This window comes from Berghia stephanieae, chromosome 6 (genome assembly GCF_034508935.2).
Source record: "Berghia stephanieae isolate SIO BIC M18660-M18661 chromosome 6, UCSD_Bste_1.3, whole genome shotgun sequence".
Lineage (NCBI taxonomy): Eukaryota > Metazoa > Mollusca > Gastropoda > Nudibranchia > Aeolidiidae > Berghia > Berghia stephanieae.
In genome coordinates, this window is record NC_088365.1 from 39,351,374 (window position 1) to 39,375,373 (window position 24,000).

Here is a 24,000-nt window from a genome sequence, read left to right on the forward strand (position 1 = left end):
CCACTGAATGGACTTGGTTTGTTTTGTTTTGTTTTTAAGGGTTTTACGGCGCTTGCAACACATTAAGGTCATATCAGCGCCAGTAAAAAGGAAGAAAATGGGATAGTAAAAAGTTCTGGAACTACAATTAGAGCACCCAAGAAAAAGTAAGGCAAAGGGGATTTGTTTCAAATAGGAAACAGTAGATTCCAAGAGCCCACTATCAAAGTACTTAGTTTGAGATCACCTAAACGTCTCATTCAGACACAAGCACAGGTCCCAACAAAGAGGGATACACTCAAATGTTTACAAAGCATAAATAATATGTAAACAAAACAATAAAGAGCATAACAGACAGATGATTTACAAGGGAAAAATATAATCTCCCAAAACTCGAACTATACATTTGACTGTTTCCCTCCCAGCCAGGTCCTGGACAAAACCAAGTAATCCCATCCCGAGACAAAGACAGAAAACAAGTTGGAAAACAGACATAGGGGGATAGAAGACGCAACGAGTACGTCCCTGCCCATTATGGGAAGTCGGGAACCCCACCCAGTGAATGGAGTTGGATGGATAGGACAGCAGATCTGATGGACACAATGAACGGCTTCAATCAACATCTCATTCACTTTAACTTGCACAATGCTTGCTTTGGTTTCGTGGTAGACAGTTCGTCTGACGCCCGAGTTGCCAGGGTTCGAATCCATATTTGTGGCGATGCAGAGTCATTGTAAAAGTCTCATTTACAGTCTCACTTGTGTTAATTGGAGTACGTTACTGAATTGTAACAACGTTGTTCGTGTCCATATAAATGTACTACCAGCTGCACGTTGAGCTCATTGTGGGTTTTATGATACATCAAGCTCGTGTAAAATTACATTTACATTTGACCGAAAAATGATACATAACGATAGAAGTCTACAAATCATATTGCAGGTTTATTTCAGTTCCAAAAGCCATCACAAACATTCATCCACTGTATCACATAAGTCTTTGGTCACCAAATAAAAGCATGAAGTTTGCTATGTGTACAGTGCAACATAAAAGATAGAAACAGTTTTACTGATAAAACCCTCAAATGATAACAAACCAATATGTTGTTGCTGGTAAGTTGCTTAATTGCATTTGTTAAAAAGCATAAACTGTGAAGCAAAAGTGTTGAAAATCGTTTGAATAGAGTTTAATGCAAAAAAAATAATTCTTAAGCACTTTATGCCGTTCTAAGCTGTCGTTGCTGAATTTTTTTTCATTATTAATTATTATTATTCTGATTAAGGATGAGGGGATAAAGAAAGAATGAAATTAAATGCACAGAGGTGTCATTTCTTGACAGTCACCTCTAAAGATTGCAACTCTTAAAATTATCATAAAAAGAATAGTGAAATTTTACATTAGGTATCTAGAAAATGCTGAACATAAAGCTACATTGGCCAATTAAGTTAGGGTTAGTAGAAAGACTTTTTATCCTGCCATATCTGATTCTTTCAGATAGTTCTACATAGCTGCCAACTTTTCAAAAATAAAATAAGGAACGCTCATTTGGCCCGGGATGAGGGGCGATGTGTGCCGAAGCCCCGCCCCCCCCCCCCCCCCCCCCCCTTCATCGAATCGCAACATATAAAAGTCTAACACTAACAAGTTTGAGATGACAGAGGCTAGTCCAAATGTTGCTCAATTATCGGGTTTAGTACCAGCACATTTGAATCGTTAAAATGACACTTTCCACAATGATTGTTGTTTTGTTTTTAAGGGTTTTACGGCCTTGCAACACATTTAGGTTATATCAGCGCCAGTAAAAAGGAAGAAAATTGGATAGTAAAAAGTTCTAGAATTACAGTTGAAGCATCCAAGAGAAAGTAAGACATAGGGGAACTGGGAACAAATAGGGATCAGATGTAGATTCCAAGAGCGTATCACCAATGTACTTAGTTTGAGATCACCTATAAGTCTTATCCGGACACAAGAACAAAATCCAACAAAGAGGAACACACTCAAATGCTTACATTATACATTAAAAAATAACAAATATAGTAATAATACATAACAGAGAGATGATTTACAAGGAAAAAAATATCATCTCCCAAAACAATAAATATGCATTTGACTGCTTCCCTCCCAGCTAGGACTCCGGCGAGGGCCAGGAAAAAAACAAGTAATCTCATTCCAAGACAAAGACTGAAAGCATGTTGGAAAACAGATATAAGGGGATAGAAGACACAGTGTGTACCTCCCTGCCCGCTATGGGAGCTTTCCACAATGAGATCAAAATTCAGAACGGACAATATAAAGAAAGAATTCAACTGCCTCAACTTTGATAAGGACCAATACACAAGAAGCACAATTGTAAAATAAATGAAATAACTTAAGATGGTTAGAAATGCATAACTACCAACCTGGTACATCACTTGAGAGGGCGTTTTGGGGTAAAAATTAGGTGAGTTCAGATAAAAAGTAGACGATTGCATATATGTTTTCTTTCATGCAACATAATGGTCTTTAAGTAGTATACTATAATAGTAGTTATAGTAAAATGCACCTCTAAATATTAGAGAATTCCTACTTCTTTACTTTGACAAGATAAACACACCTAAAAATGGAGTATACTTATTTTTCTTGAACCTAAACCGTTACAAAAGCTTGCTTGAAAAAAAAAAATTAAAATCAGATGAAGATGTTTTTAAAGGGATTAAATTGATATATTTCATAAATTAATAAAGGGAAATAATCATTGTCATCTTTAATCAATATAAGCAATTGATTTTCTTATTGAATACCTTCCAATCAAAAAGGTGGATTTAATTTTATTCTTAATTAAAATAATATTTGTAACAAATAGTGAAAGTATCAATACTGTCTTAGAATATTCAAAGTATATCGAGGCTAACATCCATATCCTATGCAAATCTCCAATACATTATGAAAGGTTTGAGTAAAATACAGGCGTCATATAAACAAATGGAACTTTTTTAATTGTTGAAAATCATTTATGATAGAGGCATAATTCAAATTAAAGAGCTACACAAATGGAGATTATGCTCTCACTGGACACCAATAATAATGATAATAATAATAACAACAATAGTAGTAGTAGTAATAGTAATAATAATGGATCAATAATAATAATTCATTAGGCTCACATGGCTTTTTTACCACAAATTAGTCAAAAATTACAAAATACGGATTTTGAACTAAAAATAAGCACTTACGGACTCAGGAAGTCAAATACGGAACAAATCCGTTTTTAACAGAACGGTTGGCAGCTATGGTTCTACAAAGCATTTGTCTCTCAAGCTGAGCAAATGAATGTTCATATAATATAAAAAAGGATATTGCAATGATGAACAGATTGTACTATATAAAGATAAAACGTTTTTGTAAACCCCCAAAATATGTCAATAACACTATACAATACAATGAATGTAATACAAATCAAATTCATGATTGTCATTACACCGATTGAAACGCTCTTTCCCTTCTATATTTATTTCTTTCATTAAAAATCTTTGTCTTCACCAAACTAATTAGTGTACCTTCAGGGATTCCTTTTTGTGAAAATACCCTGTGGTGTTTTAAGAACAGAATAATTTCAGACTTTCTAGGTAATGATCCCCTTGAACCATGTGCTGAAACATCTTCGACAAAGTTTTTAAATATATGACTTGACTCTATCTGTATCCTCATCTGACCATGACATGTATCTCCGATTTTTGCTTGAATTCCTCTTGGGTTCAGTTTGTTTTGAAGAACACGTAAGCTGATTTGGCACTCCTGCTTCACCATCAAATATTTCTTCTTGATTTGCAGCTGTTACTATGGATGTTCCAAAATTTGCATTTGAGTCTCTATTCACTACAGAGTCATTTGTTTCAATGTTACAATTTCCTTCCCCAGTGACCGATGCTGAGTTATCAATTTGACCCAAAAAATGACCAACTTCTGTTATTTCTCGTATTGCAAGTGGACACTGATAAATGTTTTGATTGATTGATTCACTGTGTCCCATATGTCGATAGAAGACATCTCTCTCGTGTTGTGGGACATCAAGTAAGGCAAATAATGTCGAAGCTTGGTGCCTGAATTTATCAGCTATTAACAACTGGGGTTTCTCTAAATCCTTTACTAAGGAAGTGACATATTTGATGGCAATGTAACCACTTACATGATCTTTGGATATTCCTGTATTTGGAAAAAGAAATGGGTTGTCTGAAATATCAACAGCTTTACGCTCCTGTGCAAGTTTCCTTAAAGGCTGAATTGTGTCATTGGGTATCAACACAGGGACCAACATCTTGCTTCCCTTTCCAGACTGATAGGCCAGCTTATACTTCTCAAGTAACGCTTTTTCCAGAGGATCAGTGACATGTTGTACAAGCTGGGGATCAACCCATACACCTGAATCTGCATCATTCCAGTCTTTTAACAACATCCTTGCGGGTTCTCCGCCTCTCCTCACATTAAACATTGTAAGCCTAGCTACGATGACATTGCGAAGCCTAACAAACATATGTGAATCAAATAATAGATAATCATCCTCACAAATACGGACCATCTCTTCAGTAATAAATTGCCGTAGCTTCTTTATATCATTCTCTAATGGCATCTCTTTGGGTTTTCTCAAATTTGTTCTCTTTGCTTCACATTGAACTCTGGCTGTAAAAAAAATACTATCCCAATTATAATCCAGGACAGCTTTGAACAAATCTATCTCTGCGGATTCTTCCATTTTGTTTTGCATTATATATTCCCCTTTTAAGAAATTAATTAACTTTTTCAATATAAATCCAATTGAAAGCTTCAAGCCTGCTTTCAATGTCCCATCCTCTTTCAAAGTCATTTCAGAAATGGTTTGCGATATTTCATTAAAGTTACAACGCTTCACCACGTCCTCTCCAGAGAAAGAAGGTTGATTTGTTCTCTTCCTAGTTTTTAAAATCAAATTTCCTAAGATGCGTAAATCACTCATTATAACTTTTCTCTCCTTCTTTGAACTTTTACTCCACAATTTTGTTCCTAACAATACTATAGCTTTGTCTGATCGACACAAATTTCCCACTTCATCATTCCGAAATTTGTCAAGAATATTCTCCTTTATTTCTTTACTTGCATTGGGAGCCACGGGATAAAATTTTACAACCCCAGTACACAGAGCATGCTCAGTACTACATTTCTTTTTGTGTTCATAAACCCTTCGTCCAGAGTAAAACCCCTTACAGCCAGCACACATAACAACTTCATGTGACCCTTGTGCTCTCTCACGCATAACTATTGAATTGTTTCTAGTGTTTGAATAAAAAATGCCCTTTTTCTTGAGATTCTCCATTGTTCTATCCCTTTCCTTTACAGGCTGTTTCATGGCCTCTGTAACTTCTGTCTCATCTTTGTGTTTCCTCATCAAATGCCTTGAGAGTTTTGTTTGCAACTGTCCACAGTATGGACAGGGTCTCCTTGGCTTTTTGTATTTCTCTGGAAAAAAAAAAGAAGAAAATAAAGCACATCATGCTATGAACTATGAAAATAAATCAATAGACAGATCGTATGCACATCAGCTACATGACAGCGATAGAGAGGAATAGCATTCCAAATATTTAAGGCCTGGACAAGTAACTGTCATAATTCCTTCTTGTTATATACTTTTCTACCATCTATTCCTTTGGAAGAGGTATGTTAGATTTGTGGAGACCTCTGCCACATAACAAATCCAGTGAAAAGACGCCATATTTTTGTTTTGAAATAGAAATAAATAGATCAATCCACCCACTTCACTGGGTTCAGGGTTCCCTCTTCATTATAATCAAAATATGAACATAAATCGGAATAGTAACACATTGAAGTCTCATCTGAATACATAGATTGTCCTTTGTTGTTTCAGCGAAAAATCAGACAGAATGTCAAAAGAATTTTAGGTTTTTCCCCAACCACCCCTTGGAGGTATCAGTATCAGCGGAATGGTAAGCGTCATGTTTTTTACGTTGAGCAACAAAATTTACTCCAAATGCTTCACTCGACCCAGGCGGAAAAGCAATCAAGAATAGACCCAAGTCCTATCCAAAGACTAACATTTCATTTAAGTTTATTGTAGGCCCTTGGCCAATCGACAAAATTCAATTCACATAAATTATTTACAACAATCAGAAATTAATTATATCAATAATAGTAATACTTTGTCATTGAGGGAGTGAGAAAACATCACCGGCTGGCAGAACAAACAGCCGACATCAATCAAACGTCCTCCAGACCGGTTGAGCATCGGCTTCATTAATTCCTTAAAGACTTCCCCCCAACTGCCTGAACGATGCTGATGCCCAGACAACTTAATCCTGATTTATATTTTGTGGGAATGAAATATGACATGTATATGCCGGAAATATTTCAATAACAAACACACTGTTCAGATAGAAAATATTTGAGTCTTGCCTTTGTTAATTGACACAGGTAAGTTAGGAAAATAAATGCTAGTAAAAACGATCAGCAAGTTCGTGAACACTGCTTCTCAACTCGAACATATGTTTTCATCAAATCTACACACATCATGTTGTGAGCTGAATTTTAATGATCTCAGTTGTCATTGAAAGGAAACCCAAGAATTTTAGAATAAAGAAAAATATTGAACCTGGAAGTCAAAAGGGTTTGTAGCACAGCAGACATTATCAAAGTATAATTTTAGTACCGACAAATTAAAAAGAAAATGTGCTTTTCTTTAAATGCTCCCAATCATCATATACTGTTTAGGTTGCAAGATTAATAAAAATGTTATCTACTCTGATTCTCGTTAAGTTTCCAGCTGGTCTGTGAAAAAAAGCCTTAAGCATCATAGAAATACAAAGAAACAGTTTTAATATATAGATGGGTTGTAACAAAAAAAACCATTTTAACACTTACAATACAAGCAATTTAAGTCTATTACAGACAAAAAAAACCCCAATAAAATAAACATGAACATTTTTATGGCTGGTTTCACTGATATCACTCACACATTGGGGTTTCAGATTCTAAGATGTCCACCCTATCAAATTTGGATTTGTGCTTGTTATGTAAATGGTAGCGTATTTTGCGACGCAGCACTGCCAAAACAGAAAAAAATGCAATAACACAAATGCAACACCATGGAGGGGGTGGAAGTTTTCTTTTAAAAGGAATGGGTAAATTAAAATTGATCCCACAAATATCAAAGGAGAAGAATGACAAAAAAATGACTCACCATTGCACGTAACACGTTGGTTTGCAAGTGTATAGCATTCGGGTTGAACCTGGGTCCCAGACTGGCAACGAGGTTCAGTCTGTGATAGTTGTGGATGAGGCTCTGACTGAGTTGGGGAATGAGCACTAGGTTCCAGAGACAATGATGTACTCAGCATTGGGTACCTCACAGAGTACGTAGAGGAATCAGACTCGGAGTCAGCAACAAAATCGGGACCCTGTATATTTTGTGGAAAAGATGACAGATCAATCAATTTATTCATGTTGACAATAAACATGAAGAGCCATTGTTTAATAATCCAACTAAACAATTAGCTGGTTAATAATGCAAGTATAATAAAAAAGAGTTGAGAAAGGCAGACATATTGTCTAAGTATTTAATATGTTCAACTGTGCTTGGATAAATATAGATACACCAACCAGGGTTTCAGTAAACCGTTTTTAACCAACTCTTTAAATCCTACACCAGGACCAACAACTACAAAACAATTTTTTATATCACTACGATTCTAGACATATAAACGGTTGTCATTGCAACAATATGAACTTCCTAACCTTGCAACTGCAATATAGTTAACAAAAAAAGTTGATAAACATTACGATGCAAGAGAATTTGGACAAAATGCGAGATCAAAAGTATAATCCCAACAGAAGCTATTTTAATTTTTCCTGGAAACGCATCATTTTCACATTTTGTCAAATAAAAAACAAACGACTTCAAATGTGAATGGCTCATCAATGAATATCACTTCAAAATATAACGAGGAAGGTTTAAAATAGTGTTATTGTTGGCGAAGTCCACTGCAAAGAAAAATTTTTAACAACAAAAAACTAGGAGATCTCACTGGTGTAAAACAGTGTTGTCCTTGTCCTGAAATATTGTATTGCGCCTAACAGACTGCAGGTCTCATCTTTTGTGGCAAATGTGTTTTGTCCACCACAAAATATGGTGATGTGAAGCATTTTGAGCATGGTGCCAACTGTGGATAAACGCTATACAAATGTTATGATTTTATTTTAATGTACATACTTACCACAAATGAATCATGTGATATGGAACTTTGTTCTGCATCACTTTCAGGCTCTGAGTTGGAGTCTATATAGAAAATAAAAACAACAAAAAAAGCTGAAGACTATCATGTGCAAGTTTTTCTCTAAACTCTTAAACAAAAAATCATGCCATCTTGTGCTGTAAAAGGATTTTTTTTTAATTATTTACCTTATGACTATTGTCCTTTGGAAAAAAAAGAAAATTAAGTCCGAAACCCTCTGGCTATTTTCTTTTAAATTTCAAGAACGTCAGAGTTGGCAAGGGAGGACGGAAATATAATTCCAGAAACCAATCTGTCTATAATCATATCCATATGATAGTTTTTCGTTCAAGATTCAGGTACAGTCCACTTAGGATAATCGCAATACCTTGGGATCATCGAAAATGTTGGGATTAACCGAAATTCAGTTTCCTGTCCACTATTTCAACATTTTACACATTTATTGTCAACTCAAACCAGTAAATAATATTCTTAGTCCACCACATACAGAGCAATTTGATTGAAACAAAAACCATATGGCAGCCCCGTGTAGATTTGTCAACCAAAAGCAGCTATGAAGCAAGCCGATATCTTATTCAGATTGGAAGAAGTTTCAATCTTTTTTCTCAACAATTCAACATTTGTCAGAGTTAAAGAGATTAGCCTTAATGAGAGACAATTGTTTGTTTGTTTGTTTTTAGGTGTTTAACGGCGCTTTCGACACTATTTAGGTCATTTAAGCGCCCGTTTCTGTCTTTCATCAATCTTTTATCGGCCCCGAGGGGCCACAGCTGATCAAAACGTGTACTGTTGTAATAAAATCTTTATAAAATCATAATAGTTACATGTTTGTTAAGTAAAAATATCTATTTACAATTTCTGCAGGAGTTCACATTCCTGCAGATACTTTAAAATTGTAAGCGGATCGACCGACTGGAACAGAGACTTCAAGTCTCTGTTATCATAATGTTGTGACCTTATTTGTTCTAATTCTGTACATTCAATTAAAATGTGTTGAACTGTCAGGTCACAGTTACATGTTCTGCAGAGGGGTTTTTCATCCCTCTCCAGAAGGAAACGGTGAGTGAGGGCAGTATGTCCGATCCGGAGTCGAGTTATTTTTACCTCGTCTCTTCTTTTTAGCCCCGAGTTGGGTCTGGGGCCGAGGTCACTTTTAATTTGTTTTAATTTGTTATGTACATCTCGACTCCAGGATCGTTCCCATTCCTTTCGGACATGTTTTTTTATATTGATCTTTAAATCCGCGTGTGGGATTTTACTGCCCTCTTGTAATTCTTGGCTCACCGCCTCTTTTGCCAGTCGATCCGCTTCTTCGTTCCCCTGGATACCCACATGACTAGGTACCCAGAGAAAACAAACTTTCTTTTTCTTAATAAATAATTTATTTGCACCTTCCAAGATACTTATGAGTCTTGGATCGGTGCAATAATAATTTGAGATCCCCTTAAGTACGGACAGCGAGTCAGACAAGATCAAGAATTTATTTTTATTCGATCTCTCAGCCAAACGGAGAGCATTTAGGATTGCTCTCGATTCCGCTGTAAAGATCGTAAACATTTCTATCCAGGCGAAGTGATCCTGTGCCTTCCGATGAGTGATAGGCACATCCTACTGCATCTGCGCTCTTTGAACCATCCGTAAATATGTGAGTATGGTTTTTGTATGTTTGTAATATTGCTTTTAGTGTCTGTTTGTAAATATGTGGGTCTGTTTGTGATTTTTCCAGTTTTGTTAGGTCCAAATTTATGTTTGGTCTATGTATGGACCATGGTGGTGTCTTTGCCTGGACGTATGGATGTATCCTATCTAGACTGATGTTCATGTCTGCGATGTCTTTTTTTATTCTGCAACTCTAATGGTGGTGTCATTTTTGGGTGCTTGCGAAATTTTTCTTCTAGTGTCCTATCCGTGTAGTGTACATGTTTGTGTGCTGGGTTGTCGTGCAGCGATGTGACCTTAGTAACATACTGGAGAGCCAGTTTTTTCCTCCTGAGATGGAGAGGTGGCTCATCTGCCTCAGCATAAAGGCTTGCCACTGGAGAAGTGCGGAAAGCCCCGAGTGCCAAGCGCAGTCCCTGATGATGAATTGGGTCCAGCATGCCTAAGTAGGATGGTTTTGCAGAGCCGTATACAAAAGATGCGTAGTCCAGTTTTGATCGAATAAGGGTTCGGTATATCTTTAGAAGAGTGTTTGTGTCCGAACCCCATTCCATGCTCGACAGAACTCTCATTATTCTCATTGCTTTCATGCATCGCAGTCTGAGATCTTTGATATGGGCGAGGAAATTTAGTTTCCTATCAAAGATCAAACCCAGGAATCGGGCTTCGTCCTTTACCTCAATTCTGGAATTGTTGAGATAAAGGTCAGGCTGTCTAATGCAGGTGCGTTTTCGGCAGAAGTGGACAGCTACTGTTTTTGATGGGGAGAAGGAGAAACCATTGAGATTTGCCCACTCCGACAGTTTGTTTAGTTGGAGTTGTAACTGTCTCTCAATGGTGTCCATACTCGATTTACTTCGATAGCATACAAGAAAGTCATCAACATATAAGGAACAGTCAACATTCTGTCTCATTGCATTCACTATTGAGTTTATTTTAATCTCAAACAGAATGGGAGACAGAATGCTACCCTGTGGAACTCCCTCTTCCTGATCAAATGGATCAGAAAAGGTGGATCCTGCTTTGACCTGAAAGGATCTGTTGTTTAAAAATGCTCTGACAAACATTGGAAGGTTTCCTCGTAGACCAAGATTGTGCAGATCTTTGAGGATTCCGAATTTCCAAGTTGTGTCAAAGGCCTTCTCAAGGTCAAAGAAGATTGCTACTAAGTGCTCACCTTTGGCAAAGGCCTCACGAATGAAGCTCTCACCAAACTCATTGGTCACAATGCACAGTTGTTAATCCTAAAACAAAGGATATCGCTCAGTCTCTCTTTATAACTGTCATTTATAACCTGTTGTCAAGATTATGACCAGCCCCACCCCTCTTCTATTTAATGGCCACCGATGACGTCACAAACCCATACTGCAGAGCCCCGCCCTCTTTCGACTCTAACAGAGTGGTGACACACTACTGTAGCATTAAATCCTGCTCACTCTCGATTCTTCAACCTGTCACGATTTCATCCATGATGAAATTTAATCATGATATACTGTTTGATTTCTTGAATTTACCACTTTTTAAAAAACCGAAGTTTGTTGCAATTAACCAGTGACTTTTATATAGAATTATTTCCATTGCTTAGGAAATATTGTGATTAACCGAAAGTTGCGATTAAACGAGTTGCAATTATCCGGAGTGGACTGTAATAGTATTACACATCATGACTCAAAAAAAAAAAAAAAAAAGCAAACTATGTGTACCTAAATGTTATTCATTTCCTCATCAAATTACATTCTTACCATTAAGGGGAGGGGCAACACCTGAAATATCGATTTTTGGGTCAAAATATAAAATTTCAGTTTTTTATTTATTATCAAAGAACAATCCTTTTTTCACATATTTTCAGCACTGATATGGTGATTTGGATAATATAAAGTTTGTAAATCGTCTTTCATAGCCATGGAAGTCGACATGAAAATACCAAACTTTTCAATTTTTTGTGAGAATTCAACTGAAAATAATAGGACTGAAAAGCATTATAATCCATATCGATGTTGTAATTTTTGATATCGATAGTTTAGTCTACTCTTTGCCCGTCGAGTTGACACGGTTTCAGTCTCAAAAATATCAGAATATGGGCAGGGGAGGGGTTTAGAAACTGTGAGTCGTGAACGAAGATTGTGTGTCAAACAGTTGATAAGAGGTCAAGTTGTCAGGTAAATACAACGTGATCACGAATGGTGCGATCTGATTGGCTGACCTTGTTCTCGACCTCTGACTCCGCGCCAGGGATTGGATGTTGAGTCAGGGTGAAAGTTCGCCTCTCTTACTATTATATTTTACTACGATTTGTTTACATTTCGATTGATCAGTTGTTTTATCAAATTTTGACACGTATTCACGTTAATTATCTCTAAATATTTCCAATTTTTACTGGATTATTATAACTATACCTAAAGTGACAAAAAAATCCAAACGTTGGCTACAGTTATTTGCTACAAAAGCCAAGAAAGCAAGAAAGTTATGATGGCTCGTGGTTGACCCGTGACCACAAATCTTTGATTGGAATTTGGTGTGTGATAGTAAGTAGTATTATGATAAAGCGATTCCAAGCAATGCCACAGCGGAAAGAAATGAAATGGGCTATTCTTGCTGGTCTTTACCACGGTTATTACACCAATGACTTCCCTCAACATAGGTATTGTCCTCCTGAACCGGACTCCAGATGCTTTTATAAAAAATATATTGCTGCCCATGTGTAAACTGTTGACACAAGCAGCGTGTAAATACACTTTTGAATTTTGATTTAATTCATGAGCACTTGAAGCCTGTATATGCTTTGTTGAAGTGTTGTGAGATGAAGACAACACAAAATCCAAACGAAAGGTTTCATAATTCTGTTTGGTCAAGATGCCATAAAACATACTTCCATTCCCTAAAAAAAAGTTGAGTTTGGTGCAGAGTATAATTTTGGTCCAACAGAAATAACATCCCTGGAAGTGTCTTTGGGCATCGGTGGACTGAGAGAACACTCCCAGATGTTGAGTCAGCAAGCAGAGTCAAAAAGACTTGACCAGAGCATAAGGGTTGCTCAACACAAAGAGAAAAAAAAAGACGCAAAATGAAAGCTCAGACCCGTGAAAAAGCCCAGAGGGAGGCAGAAAAAGAACACGGGGGACCCTCATACGGTGCTGATATGTTTTGAGCTGGTTGTACCGTTTTGTCTTATTATTTTCATTCATTGTTATCTTTGATCTCGTTTTTCTCAAAATGACATTTTTTAACACTATTTTTTATCTTATTTTGTCATTTATCAATCAATTTGTTTAAAATTTTGCATGTCTAGAGCTATAGTGATTATCTAAAATCATACAGAAGGAATTTTAAATATCTTTATTATTTTTTGAAAAATTGACATTTTTATGTCAAAAAACATGATTTTTATCATACCGAAAAAATATTATTTTTAAAAATTTGTAAATAAAAATCTATTTAAAATATTTAAAAAATGCTCTGTATTTTTTTTAACAATATACAAATATACAACCATGCCAAATTTCAAGAAAATTCAATGGAAACTTATTGAGAAAGTAACTTTTAAAATAGCACCCAGAGAAGAGAAAAATCCAAGATGGCGGCCGTCACCATGGCAACCGGACACGCCCACCGAAATAAATCACATGGTTCGAATCCATTGGTCATAGGCAATGTCCCAATATAAAAAGATATTGGATATAATCATTATTCTTGAAAATAGTTTCAGGTGTCGCCCCTCCCCTTAACATCATAGATCACATCAAAAGGGTTGTCTGGATTGACAGCAAGACATTTTTCAGGATTTTTAAAGCTCAAATCTCTCTGATCTGAAGTTACAAAAGAAATAGCATATTCTCAACATTAAACTATGATTTTGTGATGGCTGTGATATGGCATACTGTATGCATAAAGCAAGATGCAAAGACAGGTTTAAGTTTAAATTATTTTATATTCTTTTCAAAAATCCATTCTAGTTTTGCCAAAATAAAATAAACACGAGAAGTGTTGAGTTGGATAGCGCTAAAACTAAAAGTAGTAGTGGTAGTAGTAGTAGTAGTAGTAAACGACAGATCTTACTCACTAGTGTGAATCTACAGTCTACAGAAGTTCCCGAATTATCTGACTCCACTTCCAAATGACTGACTGACAAGTGACAATCATCAATCGGTGTGTGTGTGATTAGGTACTTTGGTAAACGTCCATTTGGCCCTCCAGCAGGGAGCCGATAAATGGCCTAGTGGCTGTGACCCGATTTTTTTGACTTTTGAGTGATGAGTCTCAGAAAAAGTTCCATAGATTTTTTGTTTATGGATGGATTTTAATGATTTATGTCTTATTTTCTTCAGGAGAAATTACTCTATCGTTTGGTGTAGTTTATTTTAAAATCAATGACAATTTAGTATAACTTTTGATTATGGATAAAATAGGGTATAATTTAGCTTTGGATAATTAAAAGATTAGAACTTGGTAAATCAAAATTTCATGCTGGCACGTTTATTTAACATCTTAACTTTTTTATAAAATTAAATTCAGGGCAAAGTTGTATACCGCATCCATGAAATTCGTTCCAGTAAAATCCTTACTCAAATCTTAGCGGTCATTTTAGACCAGTTTTGAAATCCAAATGGCGGTTACTACAGGAAATGCAACAATTTTCAGGTCACAAAGTCCGTCAGTAAATAACAAAGGCAAATAGAAGACCATTTGTCAGCCTTTAAACTAACACAACTTTTTTTCTGCTTATCTGATTTTCACAATTTTGGTATCATTAGAATCGTGTTGAAAAGCACTTTAAAATGATATAGGTTTCATTGAGCTCAATCCAATTTGAATTTTTTACCAAAGTACCTAGTGTGATGTCTACCCTATTGAAAATCTTAAATCAACTGTGATGTAATAAGAATGGCCAATAACTTACCATTTAAATTATCTCGGTGTCTCTTCAATGATGCCTCCAGCATCAATTTACCCCACGATGCCATAGACGTCTAGTTTGGAACTCAGCAAGTGACGAAAAAATACTTGCGGCTATAGAGAGGACGTCCGTCGGCCACTCTCTTTGCAAGTCAGTAGTCAGTGGTTATCAGATAATCCTTGGTTCTTGAAAAATATAGAAACACAGCGGTTCATTTAAAAAGACTCTTTTGTAGATCAAGATATAATGTTAGGTATTGCACTTTAAAATCTCTTCAGACATAGAACGGGTCAACTTGACGTCTAGACCAAATCATTTCGAAGATCGATATGGCAACAGCAACGCCTGGAATGGAGGATTTAAATGCGGCATCTGACGATTCTACTGCTATGACAGAAGATGCTCCATTTCACGACGTCGAGATGGCTTCAACTGGCATCAGGCATCAACATGCTACTCAATAATGGGTTTGATGAAGCGTTTGACTAAGAACTAAAGGCCGAGCTGATAACTGATAACCACCTACTACTGACTTGCAGAGTGAGTAAGTGAGTGCCGAGTGCCTCTTTATGCGCGAAATTGACTAAACATACGTTTCACGAAAAAAAGAGTTACTATGTTTGCTTGTCTCTTGTCACCAAGATAAGAATCCGGACCAAGATTCGATAAATCTGTTTCTAAAAATAGATTATAATTCGTATATCTTGTTCATTCCTCAGTTCATCAACTTTCACACAATTTTATATTAGGTTTTCATTACTATAAAAATCCATATAATGCTCTAGAATTTTAGAGAAAATTTCGGAAAGATATATTGCCTCACTATTGAAATATATCGATGAAAACACTGGTACCCCTATTGTACTTTTTTCAGGCGGTCACCTTATTGACCAACGTGAAAATTTAGGCATAACTCTTCTTACTGTGGTGTTTAACAAATAACTTCAATACTATGATTTACAATTATATATCCTTGACGGTTGGGTTGACAACCTTAAACTAAAAATAGAAAAGTGAATGTGCTAGAGGTCAAATCAATAGGGGGACCGGATTTTGGTCTCCCTATTGGTAAAGTACTGTAAAATGAACTAATAGGGGTACCAAAAGTCTCCCTATCCGGTATTAATACATATATATATATATATATAAAACATAATACAGTGCATAACAGAGAGATATTTACAAGGGAAAAAAATATCATCTCCCAAAACTAACGATACATTTGACTATTTCCCTCTTAGTTCTCAGCCAGGTATCCGGCCAGGACCAGGACAAACCAAGTAATCCCATTCCAAGACAAAGACAGAAAGCAAGTTGGAAAACTTATGAGTGGCATGTTCGTTAATTGCTTTGTGCAGTTAGATTTGTCTCTCATTGTTAGAGGGACGATTGTTTTTCATTAAGACGTGAAATGTCACTGTCTGATAAAAATGAACGTTGTTGCAATAACTGACATGCAAAGTGATCACGGCGGATAAATGCAGAGTGGACTATGGCAAATCTGAAAAATTGTCCAATTTCATGGCCGACGCTTAATTGGGACCAATAAACCGGCTTGGACTGTATAATAATTAATGAAAACTAAAAGAAAAGAAAAATTAATAAAGGAAATACCATTTATATCGGAGACAACCATGCTTTCTATATATTTGATTCCATCAATCCCATCAATTCGAGTCTGCAACATGTGAGATACGTCAAATATGCCACAAGCTCTGGAAAGTCACACAAAAAAAGGGGAAATATATGTATTTTTTCTATGCATTACTTTTGGACAGCAAGTGACCGATGCTTATATCATATCATCTCATCTAGTCATGTATGCACTATTTAAATCCTTTGATGTTTTTTTTTTTTGTTTTTTTTTTTTTTGTGGTTGGGGGGGGGGGTTTGGTGCAATAATACCCTATCATTACTAGGCAACATTTGGGTGAACCTGCAATTTTGTCCTTCAACATAAAGTCTCCATTTTGTCATGATTCTCTTATAAACCATTTATTATTTTATATCCATTTCTTTTATTTCTTGTCAACATTATTCCAAAATATATATTGACAGACATCAGATTTTATATGGCATGATATTCACTAAACATGTTTATATTGGCGCTGGCTTCCGGCGACAACAGACGTATTGTGAATGTTTACGTATTTTCTACACATATTTTTATTCATTTATCATTCAATCGCCGGAATTTACGCCTAATTTTTATTCAAAATGGATGTGAAGTATATATTGTTCCAGATTTTTATATTTATTAGTATATTTATAAGCATAAATGGTGTTTTAGCCTGTGATTTTGCTGCCAAAAGCCTTTCGATAACATATACTCCAGACTCTCCGATCCCTCCAACTCGTGTCACCCCCACCACCCACTATTGACACATCGTTTATTAAAGTAAGAAAGAGGGGGAGAAAATGAGGAATAAAAACAAAATTTAACAGACGGCCTTTTCGTCCATTTTTACCCTGTGTAGTGACAGGTAATGTAAGATCACTGAAAAATAAAATTGATGAACTGTTTTCATCGTGTCGTTTTAATAGTGACTATCGTCAAGCCTCCATAATAGCGTTAACAGAGACTTGGCTATCTCCTCACATACCATCATCATGTTTTGATATTGAACAATATTCACTATTTCGAGGAGATCGGACTAATGTAAATAAACGAACTGGGGGTGGGGTGTGCACATATATTAATAAAAAATGGTGCCACCCCAATAACTGTCAGATAAAGAAAATGTATTGTGACCATTATATTGAATTTATTACTGTTTCGTCACGACCATATTATCTACCCCGGGAATATACTCATGTCATCACCATCAACGTCTACATTCCACCATCATCAGACAACACCACAGCGAAAAATATTTTGAGGAAAGAAATACAGGACATTCAAATTAAGTCACCCGATGCCGTATTGATGGTAACTGGCGATTTTAACCAATGTAACGATTTTACTCTCCCGGGACTTCATCAATACGTGGACTGCGAGACAAGGGACAAAAAAACATAAGATTTATTCCTGTGTAATATTAAAAATAGTTATAAATGTTTACCCCGTGCCCCATTAGGTTTATCTGACCACTGCATGCTCTTGCTACTCCCCACCTACCGCCCTGTTTTTAAACGTGTAAAACCAGTAAAGAAAAGTGTACAGATCTGGAACGGAAGTGTGTGTGAAGATTTGCGTGGTTGTTTTGAATGCACTGACTGTAATGTTTTTATCGAATCATGTGATAGTGTGGATGAGCTGAATGACTGTGTGAGTGAGTATTTAAAATTCTGTGAACAGCTAGTGTCTTGTAAAAAAGAAATAAAATATTATCCTAACAACAAGCCTTGGATAACAAAAGATCTAAAACTTGTATTGAACCAAAAGAAAACGTTCTTTACTAGTGGAAACAAAAAAGATCTGAAAACAAAACAAAAAGGGATAAAGAGAGTAATAATATCTAGTTGTAGAGACAAGTACAAAAATAAAATTGAAAAATGCTTTTCTTCTGGGGATATACGGGACATGTGGCGGGGGCTTAAAACTGCTGTTAACTATAATCCAAAGCCCACGATTATATCAGAAGATATCGAAATTGAAACTCTAAATAAATTTTATTCACGTTTCGACACAGCAAACAAATTTGATATTGAAAATGAAAAACATAAATTAGACAGGGCTTTGGAAGATGAAATGACTATTGAGGTCAGTGAAGAGGAAACGAGATTCGTATTTTCGAAACTAAACGAGAGGAAGGCTGCTGGGCCGGATGGATTGAAAGGAAAATTATTAAAAGAATGTGCCCATCAGCTTTCCCCCATTTATACACATATTTTTAACTGGTCCCTCCAATGCGTTTCGATCCCTGAAATTTGGAAAACTTCATAAATTATTCCTGTTCCAAAAAAAGAAAAACTTGAAACTATGAACGATCTCAGACCTGGTGCACTGACTTCAATAGTCATGAAATCTTTAGAAAAACTTGTTCTTGTTAAAATTAGGAATCAGTTTATGCCATTGAGTGATAGTCATCAATTTGCTTACAAACCAGGACGTGGCGTAGAGAATGCCATCTTGCTGTTTACAAACAACATCTACAGGCATCTAGATCACGCTAAGAGCTATTGCAGATTGCTTTTTGCAGATTTTTCTTCAGCGCTCAATACAATGCAACCTCAGCTGGTTGTTCAAAAATTGACTAGTCTGAATTTAAACAAGTATATAATTGCTTGGGTGCTCGAATTTCTTACGGAGAGAGCACAATATGTTCAATTAGGACAAAACAAATCTTCCTGTATAACTACAAATACTGGTGCTCCTCAAGGTTGTGTATTGTCCCCTGTATTATTCACAATATACACGAATGACTGTAGAAGTCAAAACCTGAGTGTACCTTTAATAAAGTTTGCAGATGACACCGCTCTTCAAGGCCTCATAACAAATGGCAACGAAGTGGCTTATAGGCAAGAAATTGATAGATTTGTGTCTTGGTGTGATGCCCACCACCTAGAGCTTAATATAAGCAAGACAAAGGAGCTAGTGATTGACTTTAGGAGAGTGAAGGAACCGATAGAACCGTTAAAATTAAAGGACCAATTCGTCCAGCGAGTTCCTCACTACAAATACCTTGGTGTAACGATTGATGACAGGCTCAAGTGGGATGGACACTTGAAGATAATTAGGCATAAGACGTGCAGACATACATATTTTTTATAAAAACTCTCTCAGTTTAGAATAGATAAAACCCTCTGCATATTATTTTATAGAGCAGTAATCGAAAGTGTTTTGTCATTTTGTATAACAGCTTGGGGAGGCAATTGCTTAGCAGTGGAAAGGAACAAAATAAATTCAAATATTAAAAAATCCATTAAACGCTATATAAATGATGTTGACTATGTAGATCTTTTATACGAGAAATTTTGTATAAATAAAATAACTAAAATATTAAATGACCAGTATCATCCACTAAGACCATCAATTATTATGTCAGAAAGAAGTGGTCGCCCTTTCTCTATTTCAACGAAAACAGAGAGACACCGAAAATCTTTTCTGCCGTCCAGTATTAGGCTTTATAACAACAAGCAATAATCATTTTATATAATTATTTCTCATTTTTACTTTTTAAAAATATAAATATTAATTTATTAATTTATTTGTTTTGCAATCTTTTCAATTTTCAATTTATAGTGACAGTTTTAACTATTTTTCAGTGTTGAAATTATTCATATTATAAAGCGCACCTCTGGTTATAGAGCTGTTCCTTTTTTATATATACATCCTATTTCCATTGTATTTTTATCTTATTGTGTAAATTATAACACGTCTGTACAAAAAAATGTCCTTTTTGGGATGCAATAAAGTATTATTATTATTATTATTATTATTAAACACTTTAAAAGAGATCCAGAGCCAATAGCAACACTATCATCATCATCATCATCATCATCATTATTATTATTATTATTATTAATATCATTATTATCATTACTACTACTTCTTCTTCTACTACTACTACCACTACTACCACTATCATTGTTATTATTATTACACCTTTTTCCAAGCAAAAGTAACATCCTTCCAGTTTAAATTCAACAAAGCAGACCAATTTCGGCACAACGAAACCAAATTTAAACATAACGCAACCAAATTCATTCATTGTCCAGGCTAAATTCAGCAAACCAATTCAAATTCGCACATTGTGAAATTCAAATTTGGCAATCGCCAATAAATTTCAACATGTTCAAAATAGACAAATCAAAAGTGCATTTTGATACATTTTGAAAAAAAAAAAACTGTACTGTTTTCAGTGAGACAAGTTTTCTACCGACAAATAATATGTAATAATAATAATAAATGTACATTTACAGCGCTTATGCCGAAGCTTCGAAGCGCTTCACGTTGACCATCAGTAAAAAACATTACACACTGCAGATTCGGACATACGAACAAAAGCTCACACGCATCCAATTACACACACACACACACATCTATATACACACTGTACATAAATATATTACTCAAACACACACACAAACACACACGTATATATATATATTATATTGTATTATATATATATATATAAAATATATACATATATATATATATATATATATATACACACATACAATACACACAATAATACACACACAAACACATCGTATACACGTACACACTAAATATACATACATGCATATTGCATATACACACACACATAATTAACTAAATGTATACACGAGTGCACACACACACATACATACATACACAGACAAGCACACACGTATGCATTTTGCAATAATTCCTGGCATATTCTAATTTAAATACTTCTCAAAGAGATAGGTTTTCAGTTTATTTTTGAATTTATCAACGCTGCTTTCAAGTCTGACTGACAGTGGGAATGAATTCCAAGTGATGGGACCTACTTTACTGAATGATCTGTCGCCAAAACGTTTAAGATTAGTTTTTGCAATTTGAAGGTTATACAATTTTGAGGACCTGCGATTTCGAGTTGGGTTGTAGGGCACAATCAAGTCTTGAATGTAGGCAGGGCTTCGTGAATTGATGGCATCAAAACAAAGCAGAGCAATTTTGTATTCAATACGAGCTTTAACTGGTAGCCAGTGTAATGTCCTCAACATCGACCTGACACCCATCGAGTCACTGCAACCAATACCTAGGACAAGCCTTGCTGCTCTATTCTGAACTTTTTGTAGTTGTTCTAGTCTTATGTCAGGCAGACCAGCAAGTAGCGAGTTACAGTAATCAAGGCGCGAGATTATCAGTGCACAAACGACCGTCTTCAGCAAATGGAGAGGAATGTATTGTTTTATTCGATAATTCAAAATTCATGTTTTTGATCATCTGGTTGATTTGATGTTCCATGCTGAAACAGTCGTCGAGCACAACGTCAAGGTTTTTCGCTTTGGATGACATACTGATGTGACAGTCACCAACAAGTATTGATGGTAATATTGTCTTTTTAATATTTGACGGAGTGCCGCAAAGCATGATCTCCGTTTTGTCATCATTAAGTTTTAATTTATGGCCCTGCATCCAATGCCAAATAGACGAGCCGCATTGCACAATTTCAGATGAAGCCCTATGTATTCCTGATGGCACAGGGGATTTGTACAACTGCGTATCATCGGCATACATATAGCAATTCACGCCATGTGCAGAAATGTCTCGCCCAAGTGGCATTGTATACAGGACGTAAAGTACAGAGCCGAGTACCGAGCCCTGAGGAACTCCAAATTTCAGTGGTAAGGGGTCTGACTGTTTCCCAATAACCAAAACGGACTGGGTTCTACCAGTAAGATACGATGCAAACCATCGCAGTACAATATCTTTGATGCCATATATATTAGAAAGGCCCTGGATTATAATTGAGTGGTCGATAGTGTCAAACTAGCTGACAAATCGAGCAGTGCAAGAATTGACACTTCGCCTTTGTCACATGATAACAATAAGTCGTTGACAATTTTCAAAAGCGTCGTGTCTGTACAGTGTCTCTCTCTGTATGCAGATTGGTATTTTTCAATCAGTTTATTTGCCAAAAGGTGTACCACGCGAGAATGACTCTACCCAAAAAAAAAAAAAAAAGACTCTAGAGTTAAATTGGCGTACGCGAGGTAGTGAGTCTCGCGGCCGCTAAAAACACTCTAGAGTCTGTCTCGCAGCCGCCAGATCGACTTTACCCACGCGAAAATAACTTTAGCCCAAGGGCGGATAACTGCTTACAGAAAAAAAAATCTTAGGGAGCGGTACGGGTACAAACCAGAGAGAGTGGCTGTGTATGTATGTTTGTGCGTTATTCTGGCCTTCGAGAACAACTCGATCATGCAGCCGAATATGACCCCTACCAATAGTAGTTGTAGTGGCACTAACTACTACTACTACTACTACTACTACTACTACTACTACTACTACTCTAATACTGCCGTTTTATTAAAGAACACAGTATGTGCTATTTGGTTAACATTGCATATACCGTGTTCTTAAAAACAACGGCACTATAACAATTACTACCACTACTACGACTACCACTACTAGACGACGACGACTACGACTACTACTACTACTACTACTACTACTACTACTACTCTATTTAATATTGAATTGTATTGAGTAGTTCGAGTGAGTAACTTAGCGACTGGATACATTTGAAATCAGTGTTAATTTGTTGTAACTCGGTTGCAATTCTCTACCTGGGCCGTGAACAATAAGAAAGGATTATAGGGGGGGGGACTCGTGTCTCATCTTTTGATTGATCTATACAGTCCGTGTCCACATTGATACACTCAATAGGCGACTGAACAGGCATTACCTTAAGGCAAGCCATTTTTCCCATTAGAAAGCTGGCTCTCGATATGGAAAGGTCGACAGAATGTCGGACTTGAAAAGGAACATGATGAAAAACAGTATGCTGATGTTTCTTCTGCCAGCCAATGGAGTGATGAAGTTTTGAAAGAACTTTTTCAGCTGTACGACTCTAATGATTAAGCAGAGTCGACTGTATTATTATTATGATTATTATTAAATATTATCATTTATCTCTCTTATAATGTTATTTTCCTTCTGATAACTTCAATGGGAGTTGCCGACAAGATTTGACCTAAACTCCTCAATAATTAAGTTTAAGATTAATCTACATAAAATATCTTTAAATGAAATAATCTTCAAGTTTCACCGATATCGAATCACTTTTCACAACAAACTTACAGTATGTATGTGCGTTGATCTTTAACATTAAAGTTATGAAAAACGCTATTCTTGTACTGCTCTTTTTCCGCAATTGTTTCACTTGTTACAGTGAAAAAATTGCCTTCCAAAGAAACAGCGATCGAACGAAAGCGGAAAGTCCTAAGATAGAGACCAAAAACAAAACGATCCGAGAGAGAGAGAGAGAAGAGAGAGAGAGAGAGAGAGAGAGAGAGAGAGGGAGAGAGAGAGAGAGAGAGAGAGAGAGAGAGAGAGAGAGAGAGAGAGAGAGAGAGAGGGAGAGGGAGAGAGAGAGAGAGGAAAACATAGAAGAGGGGAGAGATAAAGAAAAGAATAATAATGTATGTAAATCGAGCACAACACACCATGACATGTGAAATAATCTACAGGGGAGAGAGAAAGAGAGAGAGGACGGAAAATAAATAGATAGATATAATAGATATAATAATACATAACAGAGAGATGATTTACAAGGAAAAAAATATCTCTAAAAACAATAA

At 36.0% G+C, this 24,000-nt stretch overlaps 1 protein-coding gene across 1 annotated transcript in view; it reads right to left on the minus strand.

The window, feature by feature from the left end:
- LOC144975011 (aminomethyltransferase, mitochondrial-like) overlaps positions 1–24,000 on the minus strand; it is a 118,212-nt gene that overhangs the window by 54,560 nt on the left and 39,652 nt on the right. The window contains exon 3 of the mRNA XM_078918657.1: positions 16,399–16,499. Coding sequence (XP_078774783.1) covers positions 16,399–16,499 — 101 coding nt within the window. The remainder of the gene's footprint in view (positions 1–16,398; positions 16,500–24,000) is intronic.